The 20,594-nt window shown below is 40.2% G+C and overlaps 1 protein-coding gene across 1 annotated transcript in view; it reads left to right on the top strand.

Moving 5' to 3' along the window:
- The window catches only part of LOC139408963 (TSC22 domain family protein 2-like), a 41,513-nt gene extending 22,522 nt beyond the window's left edge, over positions 1 to 18,991 (top strand). Inside the window, exons 2-3 of the mRNA XM_071153494.1 lie at positions 16,072 to 16,123; positions 16,281 to 18,991. Of these exons, the coding sequence (XP_071009595.1) occupies positions 16,072 to 16,123; positions 16,281 to 16,577 (349 nt within the window). The 3' untranslated portion in view covers positions 16,578 to 18,991. The remainder of the gene's footprint in view (positions 1 to 16,071; positions 16,124 to 16,280) is intronic.
- Positions 18,992 to 20,594: the final 1,603 nt, after the last annotated feature.

Raw genomic sequence — 20,594 nt, 5'->3', positions numbered from 1 at the left:
GTGTAAGAGCCGTGGCTGTGTGCCGTGGGTACACCGGTTATGTGTTTGATCCCCATCCAGCTGAAGTGCCTTTGGGCTACTGTGATGAATTCCCAACTCTTTCAACAAACCACAGGTAAACCTGAGAGCTTCCTCCCATCCACCCTCCCTTTGAATGGAGTCAGCTCACTCTGCTCCTCTGCAAGGTCTGACTTGTTGGAAAGGGGAAAACATGCTCAAAAGCAATTTGAGGGCATAAGCACTGACGTTTTGACCAATGTCAAAACTTGTGGTAGGTGCAGGGCTGGGAATTGCCAGTGACCTCACAATACGATATTATCACGATACTTGGGTGCCAATAAGATATATGTATTACAATTGTCATGATTCTATATGTATTGCGATTTGATGTTCAAAACATATTGTTCACCATATGTCTGCTGCAAAGGGACAAGAGAGAGCCATGAGAATGACTGTTTTGATCAGTCATGGAAATAAAAGTGCTGAAAACAAATTGGCCCCCTATTTAAAAAGATGGAGAAGAAGCTATGAAGGAAAAGTTTTTGTGCAGGTACAGCCAACTAGCGCAAAATTGATATTGTCAAAACGATACAATACGATATATCGTCAAAAATGATATCCCTATATGTAACTGTATCCATTTGTTTTCCCCCATCACGAGATGGGTGGGTCAGATCAGTCACTGTTTTACCTCTCCATCGATGTCGTTGGCTTATCCCTAAATTATTTTAGAATTGCCATTCGAACTTTATAGTGCACCCACTGGTGTAAGCCAACACAGAAATTGCGTTGGTCTCATGTGTTTCCTTTGGCTATTTTAAAACGGGTGTTGTGTAAACTTAAGTGACTCTACTCACATCTCTACCTGTTATGGGATACCTTTTAAACAGCAAAAAGCAGAGCGATGACAAAATATTTGGTCGCCATAACGGAATTAGCAATCACACTCACTCTGTTTGTAAACATTACAGGAAAGCTTCTTGTTGGCATGCTAGATGGGATCGTTTTCAAAATGTACTTGTCCCTAAAGTAACAGGACTTTTTTACTACCCATATCCCTGAATAAAATACTTTATGATTTATAGGCCATAAAAGTAGACAGATTCATATTCATTGTGATTGCATCTCACTAGTCCCCTGTCAGTCTGGTATAGAGGGTGATTTGATCCAGATCAGGTATAAAATAGCATTTTATTGTTTCGAGAGAGGGGTAAACTCAATCGTGAGAACGCAGGGGACTTTATTGTTATTGATGCACTTCGTTAGTGCCATATGTGATAATGGAGTCCGTCAACACATTTAGTAGGACACTATCCAGGTAGACCAACTTTAAAGGTTTTGCTCATTCAATTATGGTGCTTTTTCGGTCACAACAACGACAATGATATAAGGTTTATGTTTCAACCAATACCCCCTTACTACTCCTGAAGTAGCCTCAATTTGAAGATGGGCCGAATCCTCCAGAGTATAATTGCTAACAGACCATAGTGTATTTCTTATACAGGGGCCTCCAAAGCTCAATTCAATTTGATAGTTCCCTTTCTAAGCGTCTTAAGGAGCACACATACCGATAAGTACATCATTTTAAGGGTGCTTCCACAGCAGGCAAAATCTCAAATCTCTATCTACGGGGCCTGATGGACGTTACACAAGCCAATCGCACTAATCTTTTGCTTTACGACTTGGGGGGCTGGTCATCATGGCAAAGGGTGATATAAACAACTTATGCAAGAAGAACTCCCATTCCTAGAAGAGGAACGCCTGGCCGCCACCTTGCCAGGCGTTTAGAGTCAACATTTTAATTTTGGCAAACCTCTCCACATCGTGACTGCTGCCCTTTTCATGCCACCTACTGGGTCCAATCCAGTTGGCTCTGAGCATACATGGAGAAGCTCCCACTTGTCAGCATTCACATCAGGGCAAGAAGTAGCTACAAGCAGATGAGATGTGGATGAGGGCCTAACCCCTGGTGTTACACTACATGCTGTAGGCTTTTTTCACATTGAAAAGGATTAAGGAGCTTCTCGAGATGTATCGATTCTCGAGAGACACTGTTGTAATGTAAACTTCTGAATTTCTCATGTCTCGAACGCTACCTTGGACAGTTGCCCCCTTATAAGCAGGGCAGTGAAAACATAATTGTCTCATTGAGCCCAATATTTCTACATTAAAAATTGTAATAGCAGAGCTATGTTTTTGAAACCGCTGAATGTTTAGACATTTTCATTATATTTGAGACGTGTTAAACAATTTTTACCTGAAATTGCAGTAACAGCCTGTTACATTCTGAAATTGTCACTGTGGCTTTAAGTAAAGGAATTTCAAAAGTTTTTTTTTTCTTCCCCCTTGGCTGCAGTGCTCTGAGCCACCTTCCAGGCAAAAAGCCATACATACGATCTAGCTATGTAACAAGAAGCTGATCAACTCCCCAGGAAATTATCATTGTTTTCAGTCACAATTTGCCTTTACCTCATATAATGACTTCCATGATATTAATAAAATGAGGCCTGTTTTTTTTCTAAGGTAACTTTAATACGCTACAAGTGTAATTTAGCTAGGCCTAAGAGCTAGCTATGGTTAAGCTAACGTCTGCTCCTTTAAAACCATTGACAACTATGTGCCGTTTTCAAGGGATTGTTAAATATGTTAACTGTTTGGTTTAAATATCATCACCTCTTGAAGAGCATAGTCAGAACTACACATTTCCGATTATTCCACATTTAGTTCTATCAGAGTTATAAAGCAAATAACTGAATGTTTTTCATTATCAGTAAACATCAATTGATCATGTATTTTCAGATATGTGAGGGTAGCCAGATCCATTTAGCATAGATGGCAAGTTAAGCAAACTGTCATTTAGCTTGCTTAGATTAGGATTTTGTAAAGAGCTTGACATTGGCAAGTCCTCATCCTGGTAAAGTTGTCAGTTGGACTATTGTCATCACTATAGATTGCAAGCAAATCAAACAATATTTGGATATAGCCATCTAGTTTATCCCCTTAAAGTTAGCTTGTTAACTAGCCTTATTGACGTGATCGGTTAGCCAATTTGACGTGGTCCATCAATCAATCAATGTAACCTATCATGTCTGTGAACGCAATCGTGATTGTGAACACTGTTTTTAAAATAATGTTGAAAGTGGGATAATGTTACCTAACTTTTCTAGGTTGGCCTAAGTTGGTTAGAGGAAAAAGTACATTAGGTCTACTTACCACTATGTTTAGCCAACTGTACAACGTTTCTACCTGTAGCTTACAAAGTAAACATTATCATCTAACAGTAATGTTACATCGGATGGGAAAGGATGGGGAAATTAACCGAAACCACTCATACTTGTCAGGTATAGTTCATTTTTATTTTATTACTCAATTATCCAATTAATGGTGGCCATTTATTGAGATATATTAAGGCTACCCTCATGTAGCCTATCTGAAGTTACATGTTCAATTCATGTTTGTTTACTAAATATGAAAAGCGTGCAGTTACTTGCTGTAGTAACTCTGTTAGAGCTCAATTTGTGCAATTGTTTTGCGTGGAATTATCAAACATTTATATTTCTGACTATGCTCTTCTAGAGGTGATATTACAACCAAAAGTTAACATTTATTTAACAATCCCTTGAAAATGGCGCACAGTTCTTACTGGTTTTAGCGGGGCTGCGGATCTCCTTGCCCCCCAGCAGGTAAATCAAGCACTGCACCTTATTGTGACGTTTTATTGATAATGACATATTCGTATGAGAGGGGTAAACATTCATGTTTGATATGCTAATGTTACTAGCTAGCAGTAGCTAGCTGTGCTGTATCGTCTTGCACGCTCCATTTAATGTGTGTATGAACGAGAACATAAACCATTTAATTCTCTGCTTGCATTGTTGAATTATGCTTACTGGCTTGTGTCTACTGTAATATTGATATTTATGGTAAATTTGGAGCTGCAGAGCAAAAAAATGTCACATTGCCAGCCACAACGAAAGGTAAGGCAATGATGTAATGTAAATTGAAACGTTTATGTACATATTACTTAAATTGAGATCTCGTTGCGGTGTCTCTCCTTAAAATTGAATCAATGGGAGTAGCCCCATAGTGCATCTTGACGTTGAAAGGGGAGCCTCAGCTGCTCCACATCAGAGGTGAAGCCCTAATTGAGTCTCTGTACCTGATCCTGTGACTTTGATCTGATGAATACAGAGGCTCATTAGCGGCCAGCCACTATTTGTCCTCTTAACTACTGCCCTCGCACCAGGAGGGGGGGACTGTGGAGGTAACACTACTCCACCACTACTTACGCCTTACTTTTTACACATTCAATGGAGATTTACTCCCTCTTCGACCCAGTGGGTAAAACAGAAGTCAAAGGAAAAGCTGAGATTTTGCAACTAAAGAGAGTGCGGTTGTGCCAAAGCACTGACCTGGGCCGTTTGTCAGCTGTGAAACCCTTGACAAGGTGGTTATTGGAGTGTAGTAGAATGGGCTGGCCTCCAAATCTGCTAGTTCCCCACTGAGTTCACATATGGAGTTTGATGGTTACATTATACCCTGCCTCTTTACAGTCTCATGTCCTCACGAGCCCAAGGGGTTCATGCCCACTCCCTGGTAAGCCAGGATTCTAAGCAATTTAACAACCTTCCCAGCTGGAAGTTATTTTAGCACAACATAAAAGCTCAACATAGCTACAGCAGACTTCAGAAGTTTAACTTGTGTGTGTGGAGCAAACTTTCGCCACTCAGATCCAAAGCATCTATAATTCTACTTACTGTACCTCTCCCGCATGTAGGAAATATGATTGAGCTATATAATTTTCAAGTAAGATTTAACTAACAATCACCAAAATAAAAACTTGGCAGTCAAGGAAAATCTAAAATTCCAAAAATATCATGGCATGGGGCCCTCATTAGATTTAAAGTTTTTGTCACTCAGAAAGCATAAGCACACAATATAAGCCATGGCAAATTACAATACATGACCAATAGTATGTGGACAACTGCTTGTTGAAATTCTCATTCCAAATCATGGGCATTAATATGGAGTTGGTTCCCACTTTGCTGCTATAACAGCCTCCACTCTTCTGGGAAAGTTTTCCACTAGACGTTGGAACATTGCTGAAGGGACTTTCTTTCATTCGGCCACAAGAGCATTAGTGAGGTTGGGTGAATAGGCTTGGTTCGCAGTCTGCGTTCCAATTCATCCCAAAGGTGTTTGATGGGGTTGAGGTCAAGGTAGCGTTCTCCTGGCATCTGCCAAACCCAAATTTGTCCATTGGACTGCCAGATGGTGATGTGTGATTCATCACTCCGTAGAACGCGTTTGCAACAGGACAACGACCCTAAGCGCACAGCCAACACAACGCAGGAGTGAGTGGCCCTGCCGGAGCCTGGACTTAAACCCAAACATCTCTGGAGAGACCTGATAATAGCCGTGCAGAATTTCTCCCCATCCACCCTGACAGAGCTTGAGAGGATCCGCAGAGAAGAATGAGAGAAAGTCCCCAAATACAGGTGTGCAAAGCTTGTAGCGTCATACCCAAGAAGACTCGAGGCTGTAATCGCTGCAAAAGGTGGTTCAACAAAGTACTTAGTAAAGGGTCTGAATACTTATGTAAATGTGATTTTTTTTTTTTTATATAAATTTGCAAAACTTTCTAAAAACATGTTTTTGCTTTATCGTTATGGGGTATTGTGTGTAGATTGAGGGGATAATTTTAATTTTTTAAATTAGAATACGGCTGTAACATAAAAAGTAAAGGGGTTTGAATACTTAATGAGTGCATTGTATAGTGTATGTAGAATTGCAGGAAATGGCTTTAGAACTGCTAATTCTCTCAGCCCTATGGAAAAATATGTAGGATTACCCACAATGGGGTAATTTTATTTGTGCAACTGTATAAAAAATACAAAAATGAAATATCACATCCTACTTAAGTATTAAGACCCTTTTAATTAGTACTTTGTGAAAGTACCTTTTGGCAGCAATTACAGCCTTGAGTCTTTGGGTGTGACGCTACAAGATTGGCACACCTGTATTTGGGGAGTTTCTCCCATTGTTCTTTGCAGATCCTCTCAAGCTCTATCAAGTTGAATGGGGAGCTTCGCTGCACAGCTATTTTCAGGGCTCTCCAGAGATGTTCGATCGGGTTCAAGTTCGGGCCCTTGCTGGGCCACTTAAGGACATTCAGAGACTTGCCCGGAAGCCACTCCTGCATTGTCTTGTCTGTGTGCTTAGGGTCATTGTCCTGTTTGGATGTGAACCTTTGCCCCAGTCTGAGGTCCTGAGAGCTCTGGAGCATGGTTTCATCAAGGATCTCTCTGTACTTTGTTCCGTTAATCTTTCCCTCCATCCTGACTAGTCCCCACACCATGATGCTACTACCACCATGCTTCACTGTAGGTATGGTGCCAGGTTTCCTCCAGTCGTGACACTTGGCATTCAGGCCAAAGAGTTCAATCTTGGTTTCATCAGACCAGAGAATCTTGTTCCTCATGGTATGAGAGCCCTTTCGATGCATTTTGGCAAACTCCAAGTGGGCTGTCATTTGCCTTTTACTGATGACTGGCTTCTGTATGGCCACTGTACTATAAATGCCTGATTGGTGGAATGCTGCAGAGATGGTTGTCCTTCTGGAAGTTTTTCCCCATCTCCAGAGAGGATCTCTGGAGCTTTGTCAGAGTGACCATCAGGTTCTTGGCCACCTCCCTGACCAAGGCCTTTCTCCCCCAATTGCTCAGTTTGGCCGGAGGGCGGGCTCTAGGAAGAGTATGGATGGTTCCAAACTTCTTCCTGTTAAAAATGGGGTTTGAATAATTTCCGAATGCACTGTAAATGTTCACTCTTCAGGCTTTGTCTCACCTCTATTGGCTGGGCTACTTACTGTAATGGCCTTCCTCCTAGACTTTGATTGTTGCTTTCGTGCTATGTTTTCTATATAAACCATATATTAAACTATTTCTGTTATATTTTTATTTTATGCACTCATAATATTTATCCAGCTGCTCTTAGTGAAAATGTGTTAGGAGTGACCTTTCTAGTTAATAGGCTATGATGGAGTTCACACTTCCTCTTCCGATTTATAATGTGGGGAGGTCAAAAATAATGAAAAACTACAGTATCTACCAAATCTATTCATTCCTTACTTCTCCTTGCCATTCACCTGATAATAAGACAATGTTTTTGCTACCATATGATGGGTTTGCCTGGGAGGGGGTCCCATGGCAAGATAAGGTTGAAGACCCCTGACTTAACATGGTCCACACACACCCGCATAGTTGTCAATGGGGCACGACATTTCCTCTTCCCCCTCAGGAGGCTGAAAAGATTTGGCATGGGTCCTCAGATCCTTAAAGTTCTACAGCTGCACCATTGAGAGCATTGGTATGGCAACTGCACCGCCGTCGACAGCAATGCGCTACAGAGGATGGTGCGGGCGTCCTAGTACATCACTGGGGCCGAGCTTCCTGCCATCCAACGCCTCTATATCAGGCAGTGTCTGAGGAAGGCGTGAAAAATTGCCAAAGACTTCAGCCACCCAAGCCATAGACTGTTCTGCCTGCTACCATCCGGCAAGCGGTACCATAGTTTTGGGTCTCGGACCAACTGGCTCCAAGACAGCATCTATCCCCAAGCCATGAGACTGCTAAATAGTTAACCAAGTGGTTACCCGGACTATCTGCAATGACCCTATTTTGCACTGACCTTATTCACATTCACAAGACTCTACCCACACACACTACACTGACACCACTGTACATTGATATGGTACTGGTACTCCCTATATATAGCTTATTTCTTCTATATTTTTATTCCTCTTGTGTGTGTTCTTCCTTTTATTATATATATATATATATATATATATATATATATATATATATTTTTACTATGCATCGTTGAGAAATGGCTCTTAACTAAGCATTTCACGGTAAAGTCTACCCATGTTGTTTTCGGCACGTGACATACAATTTGATTCGATTTTGTTGGTATCTGAACCATACCAATTCAAGAGACTCAAAAACAAGCTTGTACCTAGTTTGAATTGCACTGGTGTCCGTTGTTGCAAAACACATCGATCTAAAACTGCGTTTCTTAAAGTATGGGTCGCGACCCAAAGTGTGTCGCGGACCTGTTAAATAACTGGAATTGATTTGGCCAAGTGCAACGCGAGTGGAGGAGGGAGATGCCCGTGTGCTTGCCGGTTTATCTGATCTTTTTTTCTGCAGTTTTCTTGAAGATCACTCCTCGACCCACACACTGCAGCAATGTCGTTCAAGCCACTGACTTGTTATTCCCACTCGCCATCACTCACCGCTGAAATGGACTCATGCTAGCCACAAGTTCTGACTGAGCTCAATCGTCATGAAACGCAAATGCAGTGACTTTTTGTCTCTTTCTTACAAACTTTGAGAAATTATGAGGAGCGCCCACAATGTGTAGGGGAAGTGCTTAGTAATGAGTCTCTCAGAACTAACAAATTAATAAAATGACACGTCCTGATCAAACATCCAGGCACAACATGACGGTAAACCCAGGGAGTTCTTTCAGAACAGGGCAGAATGCTTCAGGAAACAGTGCTTCGAAAGTGGAAAAGTAAGTCAACTAGCAAGGCACAACTGTTTGCTGTTTATTCTGATACTTTTTATTCTGAACCGGAATAAACTGATTGAAGCAAGATCCTTTTTGAGGCAAACACTCACACAGTTCTGGGTTGCTCATCTGCATCAGGAAGCGGTCTCCTGCCTGACTGAGAAAGCAGTAGATGTTCTGATCCAGTTTGGCACCACATACCTATGCAAGTCAGGGTTCTGAAGTACAGAAACGGTCTCAATGCTGAGCATGACCTCAATGTTGCACTTTCAAAAACTGAGCCCAGAATAGACATGCTTGTTGAAAACTTCAACCAGCCACACACCTCCTCATTAGGACTGTGTATGTGTGTTTTCTTGACTACATCTGTGTGATGTAATTAATCAGTTTATTCCAATTCAGAATAATAAAAAAATATTCAACAGTTCCAACCTAGACTTTCTATCAACAAAAATGTATACAGTAAGATGTACAGTAGGCCTGAATTTTGTATCTGTATTAAGGTTGCACGATCAAAAAGCCCTGTGTGTAACTAACTATATAACTTCTGTTATATATCTGTGTGATGTGATCAATCCATTTATTCCAGTTCAGAATGAAATTATTTATTGTATTTTAACAGCAACAGTTCCAACCTAGACAGAGTTTTTAATGGGGAAAAATAAACAAATATATTTATGGTTATTTAATTATTAGTTTTTGTCTAAATTGCATTTATTTAGGCATAAGGGCAATGAAATGTATCGATATTCACGTATAGTTGCATATTTTCCTAAACTTGTTCCAAGGAAAACACCAAATTTCTCCTTTGGGTCCCAGGCTGAAAAAGTTTAAGAACCCCTGATCTAAAAACATTGATCCCTAGTGGTCTGAATATTGACTTTGATCTCAGGCCCTTCTTATGAACAAGTCTTATAAATGTATATATTCTTTCTACAGCTTATTAGCGTACACCTAATATGTTCCCCCTGTTGATGATGCTCATTATACATTAAGGTTGAACCAAAAGATTACATGTAACAAATATGAAATGAAATACGAAACTATTGTGTGAAATTGAATTAATCAATCATGTATGTTGATGCTAATATGATGTACAATATTCAATTATGTTTCTATATGATAACAATAGCGTAATATTTTTTATTTTATTTTTTTAAGTTTCACATTTTAATTAACTTAATCATTATGACACACCCCTCACTATTGCACTAATTGCACTGTCTACATAACCTGGTTCAAGTATTCATGACATTACCCTGAGGAAGGCACAGTGATGCCGAAACGTTGGTAAATACCCATTAAATTGCTGGGATATATATGGAGTGTGACTTTATTTTGATAGTTTACAGCAAATCGCATCTATAACACAGTCTACAGCAGTGATTTCCAACCTTTTTTTAACCTGGGCACAGCTTGATGGTAAAAAAAAAATGTTGGGCATCCCTAAAATGTCCTTACTAATTTATTTAGTATATAGACCTCATCTGCTCCATACTGCAAATCTTCTTTCTTTTTTTGTGTGAAAAACGTTATTTTATAGGTTTTATTATTTGAACTATTTTCATAATTCTGTACCCCTTTTCAAGTGCTTTTTGCAAATCTGTGCTAAAAAAAATGTTTGTATGGCCCCGTTAAAATAAGTCTTTAGTTTTGAGCGGTTTGTGCTAGAGTTGAGCGGTGCAACAACGGACACAAAGCCATGCTCCGTAAGTTTCTATGGCAGAGGCTTTGGTACAGCTAAGCCTAATCAGACTTGCCTCTGTTGTCACAGGCGACGTGAAATGAGACAACTGACATTGCTCGTAATGTGCACTCCTTAAATGATAAATGTAACAGCCTGAATGCACTGGACTTGAAACAATGATAGAGATGTAATCATGTACCATTCATATATTATCTGAGCGGGCACGACATACATCTAAGGGTTATATGTGAGCATATCAAAAAATGATCACGATTCAGAACGGTTTTGTGGCACACGAGAGTTCCTCAAGGCACACCAGTGTGAATCAGGGCACCCATGTAAGCAGTCAAAATATAACAGGAGTAAGAATAACATTGGTTTAGACTCACTGTTTTAGGGCACGCCCCAGAGTGTCTGCATATAAGTCATTTGAACCCTGTATGTAAATGTTCCTCCTGGCTCCCTATTTGATTGAAAAGGTCTTTATTAGCCCAATAGCATTCCGAGTCCCCTTAGGACCCTAGAGACCCAATATCCGGGAAGGTTTATACTGGGCTCATTTCTTAAATAATTGGTACCATCAATTAAGGCAATGGGGGAGCAAAGCTGGTTTATAACAATGTTATTTGTCTTTCAGGACCATTGTCCCTTAAGTCTTCTTGACTTGGGTGAACATGGACAAAGCGTTTTTTTTAAAGTGTTTATTAAGCTACTTTTATAACTAAGCTTATTTTTTTCTGTTTGACATAGTTCATAATCAGCTGGAGTCGTTCCTCTTTTGATTTAGGTGAGGATAATAGCTAATAACTCAGACTCTGCTGACATCAACTGGTCTAGCGACTGTAGTGCAGCTTTTGAGAAGATTAGAGAGGCCCATATGCTGTTAACTCTGGGGATAAATAAGGTCTCCACATATGAAAGAGCCTAGCAGCTTGTCGTCAGTCAATAAGATCTTCTCTTAGCACCCCCCTCTCCATAGTTTGAGATCCATTGGCCGAGGGGAGCGGCCATTGAAGTATGATTTGTACAGCTGCCTTCACCTAGTGTGGTGTTCGTATGGGTTTGCAGGGTGAAGTGTGCCTGTGCGTCTGTCCCTTAATGAAGAACACATTGGATTTTTGGTCTCCGAAAGCATGTGATCAGACGAGAGAAAAGGGGAGACCGTACTCTCTGCCCTCGCACGTGTTCTCTGTGTTTTCGTCTCCCCTTTATCCGGTCGGCACCCCCAACCCCGAATGTGGGGTGTTTTGGTTCTGCTGGTGCCCCGTTGGGGGTGAGGTGACTTCGATGTGTGGTGTTGGGGTTTATGCTGCCTGGGTGACTGGAATGTGTTGAGGCTCTGGGGGCGACTGGAATGTGGGGTGTTGTGTTCCTAGAGTTGTTTGTTGTCTTGACACACACACACGTGTGCACTGTTGTGGTCAGCACAGGTCCTTGTTATGGGTGACACACACAGCAAGCCATCTCTTATATAAACAGCCCATAATGTCCCTTCCTGGAATAAAATGTACAGGCTGCCTTGTTTTCCTTGGATGCTGATTGCCAACAAATTAGATTTGGCTGCCAGTGCCTGCCCTCCACTTCCTTTTAACCCCTCCCCGCCCATCATCCTTTCCCATCTCTCATTAGGCAGAGACACAGCAGAATATTGCCAACTGCTGTCACTGTGTTTTGTTATGGTTGTTTCAGAGGAGGAAGAATGTATTATTCTCTCCTTGTTTATCATCCACTCAGATTGCAATCAAGTCGGGTCAAAGATGTGGAATGTGGGCAGTTCATTTTGCGGTTTCGCATGTTATTGTGGACCTGTCAGCATAGTATAACATTCCCCTCTTACCCGTATGTCGAAAGTAAGTAATCACAGCAAGAACAATAGCTCCTCAATGGTCCACTTTTGAGTAGAGAGACCGGAAAAGGTCAAATTGTATAACGATCCAGTTTTATTTTTCTATCTTTTGATACCTGCTTTTGATAGTTGGACGTTTGCATTTTGAAACTCTGCTTCAGTCTGGACAGAGAGGACATTGTTGACATGAGGAAAGTTGAGTTGGAAATTTGATTAGTTTAATTATTTGAGTAAATTCACTAACAGAACAAGTTTTTATCATGGGATTAGGCTAATAGTAAAAACTCTTAAATCACTGTAAATAGTAGAATAGTAGAACTTAAAGAATAAATGCTGTGCTCTAAACCATTAAGGATTTTGCGCATTGGAGCTTTTAAATAAAGTTGAGGCAAAGTAAATTAGAAGGCACACACAACCTGAAAATATTAACTAGCACCCTGAATATCCATATTCAATAATGTAGTTATTTAAACGTGAGTGCCATAATTTGGTTTTGAGAGAGACCAAAGAAACCTTGTGCAGATTTTAAGAGATTTATGAGTTAACTTCTTTTTAAGACTCCTTTAGTAACAGTCTATATGGATATAATAAAGGGGTGGGTTGACACATGCAGTGTGATAAATTAAATTTGTCAGTGAATGTCAATAAATGTGATCATATAAGCCTGTTGCACGAGAAGGCAAATGAGAATGTCAAGTGCACCAAACCCCTCCCCTAAAATTCTCCCAAGCAAGTCAATGTGACATGTAAAAAGGCTTTTAAAGACTGGAGACACACACAACCATCAAAACACTGATACCTATGACTGAGAGTTGTGTTTGGGGAACTTTTGGGCATCATGCGTTGCAAAATGAGCTACAGTCTTCCTTGCACGCCAGGAACCTCACCCGCATATTCAGGGCGTTTTGTTTCTTACAGAGCACGATGCAGGTAATAGCTTTTGAGGATTTTGGAAACATTTGTATTCCTCATCATTGTGTAGCTGTCTTTGCTATGGTATGAAAAAGACTAGTCAATAATGCTTGATTTTAACAATGTTTTTTAGTGGGATTTTATCTACTTGCTTGTGCTCATGCTCTAGTTTTATATCCATGATCAGTTACTAGAAGAACAAAGTGTCCCATTTAGAGTTGTTACTGTATTTTGTCATTGGTGGTGTTGTGCCACTGTAATACAATTTGTATCGACTTTGCAGTGATTACAAGGGCTTTGCCTTCTTTCTTGTAGCATCAGTAACTTTAATGTGGTGTGACATTTGATGGGCGGTTGTGACGGTCTCTCTGCAAGTCCAATCAGAGCCTTGCTGTGCTGCTGCCAGTCACATACAGGGCCTAGGCAGTACCATAGCATCAATGATTGACAGGTGCCTTGTTTATATTGCATGGAGGAGTCTATGGCATTTATGGAATAATTGGGACCTGATTTGAAAAGGATTGCATAGTTTTCTGTAACAGTTGAGATACCCTGACACACACACAAGCGTGTCCCCTCAAGACTTTAACCCATGCTGATGTGCTCCTAGTACTAATTGTAAAGGGGCAGTTGATACATATTTACAGCAAATTCATATTCTGTATGCTGTTCATGTTTGATTTGTGCTGAGGAATTCCGCAGTCATTGGAGTAGAACAGCATGGGCCATATAGTTTTACCTCACCCGTGAATATGGATGAAGAATAACATTTCATGTTTTCAGCTGGTTCAGTAAAATTTGAAATCACATTAATAGCAAACTTCTACAGACCTGCACAAAATGTTATCTTGCCAGAGCACCTTCTAGTGGCGTGTTGCGCCCCTTTGTTCAGTCGTGCCTTTGCAGGGCGGTGTCGTACAGGAAAGGCAGCGACTGCACATTGGTCTTTGTAAAGGATAAAAAATGACAACCTTTGGGGATTAAATAGCGACATGTTTGATTATTTAATGTGTCAACAAGACGGTGGGCCCTGAACGAGGTGAGTATTGTGCATTTTCTATAAGGATAAGGCGATTAACGGAGTGACAAACGAGAGGTATTGGGAACCATCATAAAAAGGGTACAATAAACGCGGTGTATTCGACTGTGTTGTCGATTAGACAACAACAGATTGCTACAAATAATATCCTCAAACCTGTCTAGAGAGAACGTGACAAAGTATAGTTTTATATTGTATTACATCTGAAAGGAGACATATTTATTCAGAGGATGGTGTTTGAAAAAAAATTCCCGAACGGTTTTCACTGCACATGGTGGTTTAGAGCACTTCACTTCACGCCTCTTATGCATTTGCATCAAAAAGATATACACGGTTGTGAGATTAGTCTATTTACGTATGATTTGATTTGCATTAGAAGCGCAAATAATACAAAGTTTAACTTCCAATAACAATCAGTTTTTGTTCCGTTCTGTTTTGCGTGGCATGTTATTATTCTGCCTCAAGAATGCAGTGACCACCAGTTGCCAACAAATTGTTCGCTACAACAATTCTATTGGAATTCGCTTATTCCCTAAACCTTGGGTTTTGTATGCATTGTATTAGATATCATACTTGACTATTTATTTGCAAAGGGTGCGCCGACGAGGCTCGCCTTTGCACCCCAGTATCTCAACTTGCACATTCATCCTTTGCACATCCTACCATTCCAGTGTTTTTATTTTCTATATTGTAATTACTTTGCCACCATGGCCTATTTATTGCCTTACCTCTCTTATCCTACCTCATTTGCACATGCTGTATATAGATTTTCCTATGGTATTCTTGATTGTATGTTTGTTTATTCCATGTGTAACTCTGTTGTATGTGTCGAACTGCTTTGCTTTATCATGGCCATGTCACAGTTGCAAATGAGAACTTGTTCTCAACTAGCCTACCTGGTTAAATAAAGGTGAAAAAACAAACTAGCCTTAAAAGACTTGTCAAATAGAAAATAAAGTTATCCTCCCATGCTTATCCTCCCATGCTTATTCCCCCCCATCCTCCCATTAAAATTCTGGTTCTTTAAATCACATTAATCTACTCCGCCTGTATGGATCCCTTTCTATCTGTCTTGAGAATTGTTTTTACAATACAAAAATAAATTTAAAAAATGTAGGGGGTAGATCAGCTTTTGGCTTCCATCAATGTTATTGAACCCATCCTTCAGCTCCACTCAATCCCTCCTGTCTATCTCTAAACACTATCCTGTTTAGATTTCTATTTGCCATATATTTTTCAACTGTGCTGTGATTTTTCAAAAAATTTGAGCCTTTCTATTCTCAGATTCTACATATTGTAAATTAAAGATAAGCATTTTTGCTAAGAGTATTACTATATTATTGATTGACTGACTTTTTAAATCACCCAGCCGTGCTATTTGCAGAGTTAGCTCCAGGTAAAAGTTGCATTTCTTCAGCAATTCCTGAACCTGTGACCAAAAACATGCTACATATGGGCAGTACAATATTTGACTTCAGCTAGTGAAGTGCAACATTGATTTGATACAATCAACTAGGTATGTTGCCAGCAAACTTTTAACATTGTATCAATTTGCCTATTCCGGCAAGGGAAAAGTGTTTGGCATTTTATGACGTTTCCACTGGATATATGGGATCATCAAAGCATGACATGTTGCGCTTTCACACCGAGACTTGGTGATTATCAAGAGGGAACTATTTGCCTCATTTGCAATGGATTTTATTTTTTTATTTTTTTTATATATATGCTGTCCCCGCAGCAATGTTACAACATATAGTGGAAAGCCTTCCCAGAAGAGTGGAGGCTGTTATAGCAGCTAAGGGGGGACCAACTCCATATTAATGCCCATGATTTTGGAATGAGATGTTCAACAAGCAGGTGTCCACATGTTTTTGGTCAAGTAGTATACCTTGGAAGAGCAACATAAATTTGAATGTGTAATAGATGATTTGATGATTATCTTCAAAGGAATAGGGTGGCCCCTCTTTTCCTCATTCCTTCGGTATTAACATTATTTTTCTCTTATCTCCACAGTGCTTCCGGAGCCAGTGTTGTTGCCATCGATAACAAGATAGAGCAAGCAATGGTGAGTGCGTCTCGTTTTACCTTCTAACTAGGCACTACATGAAGTACATGATTTGACCTGAAGTCAGTGGTGAAGCTTGGGTGGTGAAGCTGTAGTGTGTGTGCATTGTTGTATGGTCCTAAATTGTTTTGCTAATGGCAGGCCTCTCTTTCCTCAGGATCTAGTGAAGAGCCACCTGATGTACGCAGTGCGGGAGGAGGTGGAGGTGCTGAAGGAGCAGATCAAGGAACTGTACGAGAGGAACTCTCAGCTTGAGCAGGAGAACGCCGTGCTCAAGTCCCTGGCCAACATGGACCAGCTCACCCAGCTGTCGTCCACCCAAATCAGCCCCGCCGGCAGCACCTCTCCTTCTCAGCAGCTACCCTCCACCAATAACGCCAATACCAACACCCCCCTGGAGGGTGAAACCCAGGCTTTCAGCCTGCCACAGCAGCCCAACGTCACCTCCGTGTGATCCCATGCTCCCGTAATACACCTCCCCGACATACGGGAGGAGGAGACCCCAACAATCAACCAACCCCTGCCTCTCCCGCCGCCTTGCAACATAAAAAAAGAGCTCAGAACTGCATTTGATTTGTTTTTTTAGAAGCCAAAAAAAAACAAGCAAAATCAGCTTTTGTTTGACACCCTTGTCTTCGACTCCTGTGAAGAGCCATGCTTCATTTTGCGTGCTGCTGCTGTCGTCGGGCCTTCCCAGTATTAGACAATCATCATCATGTGATAGCATTCTTTTGGCTGGGTGTCCTGCGTTAAGTCTATGGGGAACTGGCCAGGGGAGGAGTGCGGTGCAGGGCCACGGGGGGTAAGAGGCAATCCGGCGCATGGTGGCGGTAGTGGAGGTGGTCAAAGAGGCCGAAAAACGTGGGGGGTTCTACTTCCTGGGAGGCCCTTGACTGTTCTATCCCCCACTCCACACCGGGTTGTTGGTAGCAAGTGGAAAAGAACGTGGGAATGAGAACAACAGAGACTGAGGTGGAGGAAAGGATTCCCCCCACCATAGGAAAAATGTGTCTCACGCCGTGAGAAGACCAAAACTAGTTTTCCCAGAGCCACCACACTTTGACACAAATAAAAAAATACCTTCATTAGTTCAGTTTTAATGTTTGCAGTTATTTATTTCAGGGATACTATTTTCATAATGTAAATGAGCAATGTCACAGAAATACATGTTATAAAAAATAAACTAGTTTCTCTTTTTGTTTCTGGTATGTTAGATTATCTGTCAGGCAGTCAATTGGTAGTCTAATGCAAAAAGTAGTTCCGTAAATGCAATAGGTTCTTTTAAAAAGGCAATTCCCATGGCATATCACCGCTAACACTAAAAGGCAGTTAACTTAATTAAATTAATCCAGGTTGAATGTACATTTTGTGAAGAGTAAAGTATTAAAAGCATAGAGGGATTGTACAGGTGAACGACAGTTTTTGAGATATGAATCGTTGGTAGTTATATTTTGATAAACCTTTGCTGTAGTTTCTTTGTTGCCAAAATTGGAAGACAGTTGCCATACTTTCCCAACGTTTTAAAAATTATATTGCACATATTTACTTTCTGGGCTGGGGGTAAAAAAAGCTGTGAAATTGTTCAACCTACTTTGTAACCAAAGACTCAAAGCTGTGTAATAATTACATTTTTAATGCACACGTTTCTTTTTTAAACTTTATTTTTTACTTCCTTGTTTTTTTTGTTTCTGTTTAGCATGTTCTGCATGATCTATAATTAAACCACTTTCTTACCTCATCTTTTTATTTAGCACTCTTATTGTAACGTAAAGTTAGTCTGCTCTGTCCTTTACCCATCGTTTACAAAGAGCTGCCAGTTAGAACGAGAGGAAGGAGAACGGAATGGAAAGAGAGGCGGAGAGAATGAGGGATTAAGAGGAAGGGAGAGTCAGAAGCACACACTAGCAGAAAATGAAGTTTGAGCCATCTTTTTGCTTATGCAAAGTGTTCTGAATTTCAAATGCAGACCAAAAAAGTTTTAAATTGCAAATGTTACTGTATTTAAAGGCCCAGTGCAGTGAAAAACGTGACTTTATATTTCCACACTATAAGGTTAGAATAATACTGTGAAAATTATAATGCCCTTTTAGTGTAAGAGCTGTTTGAAAAGACCACCTGAAATGTCAGCCTGTTTTGTTGGGAGGGAGCTTTGGTTTTCCATGGTGACGTCACCATGCAGTAAATTGGTTAATAGACCAATAAGGAGTTCCAAACCTCTCTGCCAATAACAGCTAATTTTCAGTTTTCCCCTCCCCACTCAAACCACTCCCAGGCAGTCCTAGCAAAATTCTTGCTTGAGAAATTGCTCACTGCTTAAGTAGCTCTTTTTGTTTTCAATTAAAATGGTCAAAAATAAATAATCACAGGAAGGTACTGAATTGTTACCCAGAAAGGATTGATTTTGAGATTTAAAAAAATGGCTGCATTGGACCTTTAAGCAATGCAAACATTTAGATTCTGATTGTAGCGTACCAACACATACTTCAATAAAAAAAACTGCTAGACTATAACTTAACGGAAACTATTGTACACATTTCACAACTCCAGCTTGAATCTGGTAAACTATTGAATGAGCATATTCAACATGCGTTACATGTCTTTTGTGCTTCCTGTACCATTCTTTGTGGCTTAGAACCAAACCAAAATTATCATATTTAGCAGGATGAACTTAGATTTCACCTTTGCAACTGGGTATTATTTTTTTATTTTGAAGGAGATGCCATGTACATGCCAGGTGTGTACTGTGTGAACGTGATGATCACTGAGCCTTGGAGAAAATATCTTAACGATGCCCTTGTAATGTGCTGTTGTGGCAACAAACAAAAAAAGTGTAAAAAAAATAAATTACTGTTTTATTAAGAATGTCAATGTCTTGCCCAGTGCAAATTGTGTCTTGTTTGTGTGTCATCTTACAATGAATGACTAATAATCAACCTTCTGGTTACTGATGACTTGTTGTACAAGTATGAAACATGTTGTATCCAGGTTATAGAGATGCCAAAACATGTATCTCTCACCTCAGTCTCTGCTTGCTGTATTTTGCTCTAGGATCAACAAGAACTGAATTGACGTACACTAGGCTATTTTATTTACTCATAGGTACGGTTTTGTGCTCCAAACGTATTGGGGCAGTGACACATTTTGTGTTTTGGCTCTGTACTCCAGCACTTATGATTTGAAATGATACAATGACTGAGGTTCAGGCTTTAATTTGAAGGTATTTTCAGCCATATCGGGTGAACCGTTTAGAAATTACAGCACCTGTTATACATAGGTGAGTACCATTTTAGAGTACCAAAGGTATTGGTGATGAATTCACTTGTGTAAGAAAGTTAGACAAATATCATACCCCTTCAAATGCTAACCTTCCCTGTTATTGTAATGGTGAGAGGTTAGCATGTCTTGCGGGTATGATATTGGTGCATCTCATCATTATTCACAATTTAATTCAGGACTATCTGTAATCATGGTAGCATCCACATTCATGTAGAAGTGTTTAGAAACATATTCTTATTAACAACAAAAGTGACTCCTAAATGACACATTATTTACGATTAGTTTCTATTCGGCACAAAATAATCTATTAAACAACCAAAACAAACAGCAAATGCATCCAACAAGTTTGTAGAGTCACAAGCTTGATGCAATCATTGCATGCTTGGAATATGGGACCAAATACTAAACCTTTGGCTACTTTAATCCACATAAGTGCATTTGTCCCAATACTTTTGGTCCCCTAAAATGGGGGGATAATGTACAAAAAAGTGTGGTAATTTCTAAATGGTTCACCCGATACAGATGAAAATACCCTAAAACTAAAGCTGACAGTCTGAACTTTAACCTCATAGTCCTTATATTATTTCAGAGCCAAAACAAAACAAAAAAATGTGTCACTGTCCCAATAGTGTTGAGCCTCACTATAAATATTCTGAACCAGGATCCTGATAGAGCAACATAAATTAGATTGAACACAAGTTACCTCTCCACAATGTAGGTGCTTTGAAACCTAGTGAAAAGTACAATATAATGCATGTTGGTATGAAGACAGATTATGAGCACTCACTACCCTGCTCAGTCAATGACACCTGAGATGTCACAGGCCACAGCTCCCATTTACCTCAACTGAATAGCTTTATTATACAGTAATTTAATAAACTGGTCTATGCAGAGACTTGTTACTGACTGGGGAGGTTGAGGAAGCTTATTCAGGTATGTGCATGAGTGGAGCCTACACAGTTATTTAAAGAATACAGGAAATGGCCCAACAAAATGTGACTCGCCCACTGGCATCAGTCATTCGATCTCTGATTCACCTGCTCAGGAGTAATGGACCCAACATGGCTGCAGCCGTCTGAGGACACTGTCATTTTTCAACGTCTGTAAATAAAAAATGGTGTAAATGACACCACTCTTTCCCAAGAGCAGAATTCCTCTGAACTTTATGAAATCGGACCAATAACCTAGTTTGCAC

The sequence above is a fragment of the Oncorhynchus clarkii genome, chromosome 5, assembly GCF_045791955.1.
Source record: "Oncorhynchus clarkii lewisi isolate Uvic-CL-2024 chromosome 5, UVic_Ocla_1.0, whole genome shotgun sequence".
Classification (NCBI taxonomy): Eukaryota; Metazoa; Chordata; class Actinopteri; order Salmoniformes; family Salmonidae; genus Oncorhynchus; species Oncorhynchus clarkii.
Note: the sequence above shows the minus strand (reverse complement) of the source record. Positions and strands in the feature narration are given on the sequence as shown.